Source organism: Gavialis gangeticus, unplaced genomic scaffold (genome assembly GCF_001723915.1).
Source record: "Gavialis gangeticus isolate Ggan-Ray unplaced genomic scaffold, GavGan_comp1, whole genome shotgun sequence".
Lineage (NCBI taxonomy): Eukaryota > Metazoa > Chordata > Crocodylia > Gavialidae > Gavialis > Gavialis gangeticus.
In genome coordinates, this window is record NW_017728998.1 from 31,851,849 (window position 1) to 31,862,097 (window position 10,249).

Sequence of the window (10,249 nt, forward strand, 5' to 3'; positions counted from 1 at the left end):
CCCCCCCCCCGTTATTGTTCTTTGTTTTGATTTTGCAGGAAAACGAATGCATGAGAATAAAAATTTTGGGAGACTGTTATTACTGTGTCTCAGGCCTACCTGTATCGTTACCAGTTCATGCCAGGAATTGTGTGAAAATGGGACTTGACATGTGTGAAGCTATAAAGTATGTATAGTAACAAACTTAATAACATACACCCAGAATATATGAATATAGCTTTGAATTGCAGTGTTGATTTTTTTTGGTGGTTGTTTGAAGAGGGGGGGGAGGCTATTGGATAAGGTCATTCTTAGCCTGTGCTGTGGCCAGTCTGGAATAATGATTCTCAATCAAGGTGCCAGTACTTTAGAAAGTTATCTATAGCATCAACCTGATATTCAAGTAGCATAGAATGTTTTAATTGTACATAAGATACATTTAGGGAGCCAATGAGATTTAATTATCTCCTTTAAAAACCTTTTATCTGAAATGGTGCAAAGTGTAGCCTAAGGGTGATATTTCTAAAAGCATTCAGTTGGCCTAAATCCATTCCCCTTGACTTCAGTGGAAGCCATGTTACATGACTGCTAAGGGCTTTTGACAATCCCAGGCTGAATTCTTATCAGCATGAGACTGATTCTCATCTATATTGTAATCTGAATGCAAACGACATTACTGTTCTGAGCCCCTACGTGCAGTTAGCTGAGATGTCATTCATTTGTTTATTGTTTCTTTGGAAGATCATAGCCACAGTATTATTATATGTAATAACATTTAAAAGTACTTAAAATACACAGATCACAGGAACTCTTGATGAAGAGTATCTTTGGTTAATTATAACACATCTCTACTTTTTTTTACTGTCTTCACCAGTTTTCCATACATTTTCCAGTAAGTGGAAAACAATCAAGTACTATGGAGGAAAGTATATGTCTGGGAAGATCGTTAATTATCTAGTAATTTCCTTCTCCCATAGGCAAGTGAGAGAAGCTACTGGAGTAGATATCAATATGAGAGTTGGTATTCATTCTGGGAATGTGCTTTGTGGTGTGATCGGACTCCGGAAATGGCAATATGATGTTTGGTCTCATGATGTTTCCTTAGCAAATCGTATGGAATCTGCAGGAGTACCTGGGTAAGGATCTTTGATTTCAGTGCTGCTTCAGTTCCATAAGGAGGGTTTTCATAGCTGTTTCTGGAACTATAAATAAGGGAGGTCATAAATGGGCAAAAATGTGGATTTATTACAGCTGTTTAAAATATTGGCATTGTCTGATAATTTCCCTCTAGAAATTATCTATAGAAATTGTAGAATTAAATAGTTGTAATCTTGTGTGAATGAATGCCACTTATGCAGCTTTTGACTTTTCTGGAATCTCATAAATTTTGTGTCCAGTAGCATACAGTATACTGACTTATTTGATTCATATTATACATGAAGATATCTATATTTGTAATTTGATAAAGAAACGCACACACAGTGCTTCAGTAGACAACTCAATGTTGTATATTTACGTAGTGTTTCTGTTGTTAACATAAGCCAGGCATGAGCATGTGTACACATGCGTATACGTATATAATTTTAAAAATTGAGGGCTATAATTAGATCCAGAAACCCAAGGCAGGCATTTGATGTATAAATTGTAATTTTGTGTTGATCATCTATAATGGTTCTCTCTATGCAGTACTTTTCATCAGCGGGTGGCAAAGCATTTTACAAAGGAAAGTATGTTTGTTGATATAACTTTTGTAGATGAAAAAAATGAGACAGACCTGTGAAGTGACTTGCCCAGAGTTGGGGGGAGAGGGGAGCAGTTAGTAGAAGGACCTGGGAACAGAACTGTTTTCTTTTGGCTCACAGGCTAGTGCCCTGTCTGTTTTTCCATGCTGCCTTTCTTCAGTACTCAATAAAAATAGCATGTAATAAAAATATGTTTAAAATACAGCTATTAATTATTTATTTATTTAGAAAGAAGCAACTTTCATTTTCCAAGAACTGTAACTAATAACTGAAATTCATACTGTGAGTTGCACATGCACACTGATGATTATTGTTTGTATTATGATCAAAGCACATCAGGAGATAGTCCCAAAAATATATATCATCCAAACAGACTATGCAGACTCAGGCTGGAGGGGAACTGGGATGAAAAAAGGTGAAGCGATTTCCTGGAGACATCTAGCGTGTAGCCCATGTCTTCGGACTCCCAGTCATTGTCCTGTCCCCTGCACCCTTCTGCCTCTGCCTAACATGTTACATTTTGGGAACAAGTTGATTATCTTGCAAGTCACATGCCTGTATGTTATGATATTATAGATACAGTTATGCACAGCAACATGATTGCACAGTCAGCGTAATGATACAGGTTTTGCCAACCACGGTTTTGAGTATCCATGCTTAATATTCTAGATAGCATTTTAGCTACCACAGTATACAGTTTTGAGTAATCAGTTTTCTGTGGCCACGCATCAACCTGCCATCTGCCATTTTTCCCATAAGCCTTTTGTCTTGCCAACCGTGGTTTTGCCAACCACGGGAACTTTCAGGAACCTAACCCCAGCAATTGTTGAGGGAAACCTTCATAAATGCTGATATGAGAGCTAGAGTTCTATGGCCTACTTTCAGCAACTAAGCCAGTTCACCAAGCACCAAGGAAATTAATTCCAGCTCTTTCCTCTTGCCTGTCTGCAAGGGTGGGGGCAGAAGTTGCACACAAACTGGTTTAAGTGATCAGAAACTGGCTTAAACCCATAACAGAACAGAAGTTCAGTGCACATAAACCAGTTTCAAAATGTCCAAAACTGGTTCAAGATAAATGTGATTGAATGTAGTATCAGACTTAACTGATTTGGGTCAAACATCTTTATAGAACTTTTGTCCCAGACCCCTTTCTGGTTCAAGTTAAATCACAGTCCCCCAGCATCCCAGGATGCTTTGCAGCCCTGGGGTGGGCTGTGCTGTCTGTTTTGGCAAAGCAGGGTTGGCCCTGCCCTCTGCTCCCTAGCTATAGCAGTGAGGGCTGGCTGACAAGGGGGTGGGGTGGGGTGGGGTGGGAAACTGGGCTGGAGAGCAGCCCCTGCCAGACTTTTCCTCTGCTAGAGTGGAGGGGGCAGGGGGCATGGGCCAACAGGTTCACATGGAGAGGAGGGAGGGGGGTTTAAACCTCCTCCATGGCCAAAAAGATCCCCAGCCCAGGTCTGTGTGTGGGAGTCTACCATACTTCTGCCCTCCTCCCACCCTGCTCCATGCTCCAGTGGAGAGCATGGGGCATGGTCATGCCTGGCCAGGACCAGCAGGGTGAGGTGGGGAAATAGGTTTTAATCCAGTATCCCCCACCCGTCTCACCGATACAGGACTCCAGCTGGGGTCTGCCTGGTTTCCCCCTTCCACTTGCCCCTCAAGCAGCGAAGGAGGGAAGGGAGAGCCAGAAAGGCAGAAAGCCAGGCAGACCCTGGCTGGGATCCTGTGCTGGCAGGAGGGGGAGGGAGTGGGGGTTTAATCCCCTTCCTGACCCCTTGCTTTGCCTCAGGCCTGCGTCTGGGACACCCCTTGCCGCTCTGCCTCCCTAGCCCGCTTCACCTCATGCTGCTGGATGCTGACTGGGGCTGGCATCTGGCCACGCCCCCTATCGCTTGAGGACAAGACTGGCAAGGGCTGCTTCCCTCTTCCCCCCTCTAGGCATGCCCTAGCTGGGGACCGTGCAGGCCAGGGCAAGGGTTTAAACCCCTCTCCAATCATACTCAGCAGGGCCTGGCCATGCCCCACCTCAGCTCAGCTTCCTTCCAGCCTTCTGGCCGCAGCTTCTTGCCTGAGCCACTGCAAGCATGTGTCTGCATTTCCAGAATCAAAAGTGAATGTCTGTTCACTTGCAAATCAATTCAGTCTACGCAAGTTAAACTAACCTGCAAAGATTTAATCAATTTAGGCTTTGTTTTTCTAAATGTCTGTACTTAGCCATAATGAATCTGATTTGCAGGGGCTATAGTAGTCTGTGCAAATCCAGTTACATTGGATAGAATGACAACTCTGTTTGTTTATTATTTAAATCTGTAACCCTTAGTGCACAGGTGTCTCTTGTCAGTGATTCTAAACCCAGCATAGTTGGGGTTCCCTGTTGCCGTCTGCCTCAGTGACTTTGAGATAAAATCTCAGTTTAAAGTATTAAGATATATTTACTGGAAACTCAGCAGGGGTCTGAAAGTGAGACTGTACTGATATATGTAGCCAGAAAGCAGAATAATTAGATCAGGGGTCAGCAATGTTTTTGGACAGAGTGCCAAAAACACCTGCAACCTCGACTTGTAAGCTGTTAGCATGCCAGGGGCGGATGGTAGGGGAGCCACAAGGGGCACGATCCTTGTTGTGATGGCACAGCCTGCTGTCAGCTTCTAGGCGCATGTGTACCTGCCGCCAGCAACAAGCCGGGCTAGGGTTCCATGGATCCTGTTGCAGCTGCTTGCAGCTTCCTGGCTGCCTGCCATAGCTGACCCAGGCCCTGAACATGCCCCTGCTCCCTGCCACAGAGCCCAGGCTGCTCACAGCAGGCAGTGAGGTGTCTGCAAGCAGCTGCATCAGGGTCTGCAGGGCCCTGGCCCAGCTTGTTGCTGGCAGTGGGTGCATGCATGCGTTGGCGCGGATGGTGGGGAAAGGGCTGGGGCTGTACTGCCACAACAAGGATTGGGCCCCTTCCAACTCCCCTGCCACCCACCCAAAGGTGCATGTGTAAAGCAAAATGCCTTTGTGTGCCACACTGGTATGCATGCTGGGGGTTGCCTACCCTTGAATTAGAGCTTGAATAGCTGGTGTGCCAGCTGCAGTAGAATCCAGGGACACTGCTCTAACTACATAGATGATGCAAGGCTGACAGGAGCCAAGAGTTGTAAAACATACTTTTTGTTGTTGTTGGTAAAGTAGGCAAGCATGTCTACATGTAGAAAGGAGGTAAGATGATGTATTTTTCATAGCCCTTTTTAGGGTCATAGCTACAGCTTGGTTTTATTACCTTATTAACATCTAGGTACTTATTTGCTTATCTGTAAAAGATTTAATTGCCATAGCCTGCTGGTGCTGAGAAAAGACACTAGCACTGCACTTTTCAATGTGTCAAGCACTGGTCTGTTACGTATTTCACAATTTTACTATTACTTGACTGGAATAAGTCTTCCATTTCATAAGTTAAATTAAGCACCTTCCAGGAAGGCTGCTGGTTTTACAGTGCTTGTACTGTCTGGGTGGGATTTCCAAAGCACCTGGTTCCCATTGAAGTCAGTGGAAAAATTATTTCACTTGGAAACCGCTAGGCTGAGCACTTCTGAAAACCTTATGCTAAACCGGAAGTATGTGAAAACAGATGATGCATTTGATCTATTTTACTGTTGCAGCTGACCAGAAGGTGTATTGTAATTACTTAAGTAACTGGAGGACAGTTTTACAAGTCATGAATTTTCAGTGCCCAAAAGGTGTGGACTGCAGAAAATTTGTGGCAAGACAAAGATTTTGTTGCTGTGCGCCTAACTAGCCATTGTTATATTGAAATTTGAGCTTTTAGACCAGCTGTTATTTGTACTAGTGTAGCAAGCTTGCCTTTCGGAGTTTGGGTTGAGTCCCAGGCTTGAAATGTTTCAGTTTTGATTGGTGGAGCCATCCACCAATCAGGAGGCAGCAAGAGGTGTTAAGTCACGCCTCTTTCCTGAGGGGAGGGGGAGAGCAGCTCCCCCCTTGGACCTGATTAAGAACTGCAACACTGTCAGGTCCGGAAGACTTCAGGGGCAGAGCCCTGGAAGTATAAAAGGAGCTGCGTGCCCAGCATGAGGGAGACGCATCCGGGGCCGAGAAGAGAGAAGAGTGGGGCTTAGAAGAGCTGAGGGGCAGGTGAAGCAGTAGCTTGGAAGCGCCCCGAAGACTTCCATCCGCGGGGAATGGCAGACGGCTCCAGCGGCTAGGCTATCAGCGTGCAGCATGGCGCGTGGCATCCAGACCCTGGGAGCTGCATGAGGCTGCTCAGGTCTGCAACCTCTGGCATGTGGCCAGAGACACAATGCACAGGCTGGGGCATGGAGCAGATTCTTTGGAGTGCTTGGGCGGCTCAGGTCCTCAACCCCTGGAATGAGGCTGGGAGCTCAATGCGGGAGGCACTGCACAGAGTCCGGGAGTGGACCGAGCCTGGTGCTGCATGAGGCGGCCCAGGCCTCCAACCCATAGCAAAAGGGTTGAGTCCAGGGAGCCAGATGGTGCTCAGGCTACTGAGCCAGCAGACAGGGCCAAGCCAGAGGCCCCAAGAGCCCTGCGTAGTGAAGCCCTGTTCCAGGGGACAGTTACCCCCTCAAAGCCCACCACAGGCAAGAGAGCAGCTTGGCGCAGAGGATGAGAGCCACCCTCCAGGCCTGGGAGCCATGAGTTGCAAGGAAAAAAGGATTCCTACAGGGGAGGGGTTGTCCCCCCTGGTTAGTGAAGGGCTACTGAGAGCGGAGGTCTCACTGGGAAGGCCCCCGTGAAGTTACCAGCTTCCTTGTAGGGCTTGGGAAAGCCCAAGGGCATTGGGCTTGGGAAAGCCCAAGGGTTTACCTTTGGGATTAAGTTTATCTTTGAGGTTCTTGCACCATAAGTGGTGTGATGTCATGCCTTATATTTTGTGAACTCACGTGTTTGTAAATTAGTAGATCAGTAGAGTCCTAGGGCTCTTTTGGGATCCCCTGTTGCTATTATTTCACTTGTTGTTTATTTGTATTTGTGGCTTATTTATTGTTCACCTACACTTATCTTTATCTGTTGGCTGTCTATGTTTATTTTGGGGTTTATCTGTTTCAGATCAGCTACTTACCTGTATCTGGAGCACTGGTGTAAAGTTTTATAGCATTTACCCAGAGGGTATCGTTTGTGTTATTTGTTTAGATATCCTAGAGAGAGAGAGATAATGTTGTGTATATATATAATGTTTCTTTTCCTTGTGAAAAGTTAATGTAAATAAATTTGTATATAGTTAAGTCCTTTTGACTGTACTGGCCGGGTTCTGTAGGGATGGAGGGAAACCAAGTGGTCTGCAGTTCCCCCACAGCACACCTGACAGCTAACAATTCCCTTCAATTGGAGAAGGGGAGAATATACCCGAGTTACCTGGGCTACATTAGCATTAATGTGACATCGTTGGTCTCCTGTGAATCTGAACTGCTTTAAAAGCAGCTCTTGGTGTGTCTGAACTGAATATTCATGATCATTTCTGTAAATGTAAATGATCAGAAAGTGTTTTCCTTACCTTTTAAAACACGTTACTCTTATGGGCTGTCTCCACGGAGGAGTTTTTGCATGGTGCGCTGAAGTATGAATTCACTGTGCTAGCAGCCTGTGGGAGCTTTCTTAGTGTCATTAAGGTTGCCTTTGAGCAAAGTAGGTTACTCTATCTTGATAGTGTTCAGGACAAGATGACTTTAAACAGTTTGTCCCAAGTTAGGCCCCAAAGAACATGGCTTACTGGGTGAAGCCTCATTCTCGCCAAAGGCTAAACAAGGAGGGGAGAGAGACTCGGGTAAAGTCCCTGAACAAATCCAGTACATTTGTCAACGTAGTTTCTGTCTTGGGTCTAAATGAATAGATTAAAGTTAGTCTTTTATGACCAGTTCTTGTGACTTGATAACTGTAATCTCCTTAAACATTGTCATCTTTATAGTATGCCATCATTTATGGCATCTGCAGGGCAATTTAAATGAAAGGGAGAAGACACTCATATACTTTATTTTGGACCTGGATGCATGAGGCCTGATTTTAGAGAATAGCATCTGATACAGTTAGTCCTAATCTGCAGCTGAGCAAATTCTTGAATTGACCACCAAAAAACATGCTGTGCTTCAGTATATTTGAAAACATTCACGAACAATTTAGCTGCAAGGGGTGACTCTTTAAATGAGCCCCAGGTTAATCTGGGCAGGTCACCTAGCACATTACAACAGCTACTTGAAATCACTGATTGATGAAGGCATCTTTTAAGAATTTGGCTTAGAAAGTCTGCATAGCTTGGAGATGGTTCAGCTGAGGTAACAGTTGCAACAAAAACTTTCAGGCCAATTGTCAGAAAACAAAACAGAAACATGTCCAGTCACTAGGTGGTAGACAGCATTGGGGTTCAGACCTCTCTACTACAAATCTTCTTTGCCTTCTGTCTCCCAAAGAGCTGCACATAGAGCTTCCTGGCCTGCCTCCTGGGGAATCTTTTTGGTCAGTGATCTCAAGCCCTGCCTAATTTATCTTCACATGAGCACCTATGCAGCAGAAGGGAGTGGAGAGCAGTGATTAATCCCTTTTGTACTGTTATCAGGCAAGTCCTTGGACCTTGGCCCAGCTACCCTTCTAGAAGAAAACAGCCGAAGTTCTCTTCCCAGCCCCGTTACACCTTTTTGGGTAGCGTTTCGCCTCCCTGTGCCACATTTACTCTATCTGTGACTGTCTGGAAATCTACAGCTGGAAAGCAGAATAAGTGCAAAAGGTGGCTGTTTTATTACCACATTTAACCATTCTGCTCTTTCACTGTGTGGTTCCCTGGAATGGTTTTATCCAAACACTTGATTTCATGTGATTAGTTAATTTAATTAAATGATCCTGACCATGCACGCACAAGCAAAATGCATATATGGCGGTATTTGCAGCTCCCGTTAGGTGGTGGTGGACTTCTGATTGTCCTTTTCAGAATTGTTCTCCTTGGTAATAAAACTCCCTATGGATTTGCTGTAGCCAACCTTCCAGATTTTCTTCCTCTTCCTGCCTCTCCCCTCCCTTGCAATGTTTAGCACTGGATGCTCCTTTAACACAGTCCAACTTGTGTTTTTTATGAGAGCTTTTTCTGTAACTCCTCCCATTTGGTACAGCCTTCTTGTGTCTCTTGGCTGTGTCAAGTCATCAGATCTCCTCTGAAGATATTTCTTTGCCTTTTCCTGTACCTCTTAATCTCTCTCTCTCCCCCTATCCTACTATACTTTGCTTTCATTTTATAATAATATTACTTAGCTCTGGGAAGTATTCTGAGACACCTTTTAACCAAATATGTGGATCCAGCTCAGGTTGTGTTCTATAAATGTGGTCTCCTGGATTGCAGGTACTACTCAGATAGCTGGCAGGACTCTGGACTTGGCTGCCAAAGCATAATGCCGTTGAGAAGCACAGAAATGCCAACAACCCCAATGAAATGTAAATGAATTTCTTAGGCTGACCTTTCTGTAAGTGTTTGGGTCTTGGTTTTCTTTCCTTTGCAGCCGTGTACACATCACTGAAGCCACCCTAAAACACCTAGGTAAAGTTTATGAAGTGGAAGAAGGGAATGGACACCAGAGAGACCCATACCTTAAAGCAAATAACATCAAAACTTACCTAGTGATTGACCCAAGGGTAAGTATATACCTTTTAAATATATATAGTGTGTGCGTATGTGCACGTGTGATGTTTGGATCAAGAATAGAATTAAAATGTACATCTACTATGTAGGGAATTGAACTCAGGCTTTAAAACTCTCTGGCTTTAAAAACATGTTTCTCTATTGTTTTAATTTACCTGACCAGCCTGAATGCAATAGGAAGTTCATAAAATGATGTGCTCCAGTTACTAGAACAGGGGTGGACAAAATACAGCTCCTGGGCCAGATCCAGCCTGCCAAGAGATTTTATCCGGCCTGTGGCATGTCCCTCAGCCCCCGCCCAGCTCAGGCTTGGGGGACAGCACCGGCTGTGGCGTGTGTGGCCAGTCCTGCTAACCCTGGGCATGAAGTGGGTCTGGGGTAGTGGTGGCAGCTTCTTCCAGTTGCTTCTGCTAGTGTTGCTGCTGCTGGACCTGGCCCCACTGCCTGGACACCCTGGCTGGTCTACCCTGCACCCACCATGGGGGGTGTGTGCCAAACGGAATTGGCAGGCAGAGTCTCCATGAAGACTGGCCTGGGACCCCCAAAGGCAGGAGGCACTTGGGTGGGTGGGATGGGGCCATGGGGATGGCACCTGGGAGTGGAACAGGTGGGTGGTGCCCTGGCCAAGGCCAGGGCCTATATCATGAGGCAGGGGCTGAACTGCAGTGATAGTATGGGGCCAGATCTGAGCTGCAATCTGCTCTCCAGAAGGTGGATTGTGACCACCAGCCTGACCCGGGAGGGGACAGAGAGCATAGTTTCATAGTTTCTAGGGTCGGAAGGGACCTGAGCAGATCATCTAGTCCGACCCCCTGCCATGGCAGGAAAGAGGACTGGGGTCAAACGACCCCAGCAAGGTGTTCATCTAACCTCCTCTTAAAAACCCCCA

At 45.6% G+C, this 10,249-nt stretch overlaps 1 protein-coding gene across 2 annotated transcripts in view; it reads left to right on the forward strand.

Annotated features, from left to right (window-relative positions):
• Window positions 1-10,249, forward strand: part of ADCY7 (adenylate cyclase 7) — an 84,613-nt gene that overhangs the window by 34,650 nt on the left and 39,714 nt on the right. For both annotated transcript variants that reach the window (XM_019505689.1, XM_019505690.1), the window contains exons 7-9: window positions 39-166; window positions 957-1,115; window positions 9,221-9,353. In XM_019505689.1, the coding sequence (XP_019361234.1) occupies window positions 39-166; window positions 957-1,115; window positions 9,221-9,353 (420 nt within the window). The remainder of the gene's footprint in view (window positions 1-38; window positions 167-956; window positions 1,116-9,220; window positions 9,354-10,249) is intronic.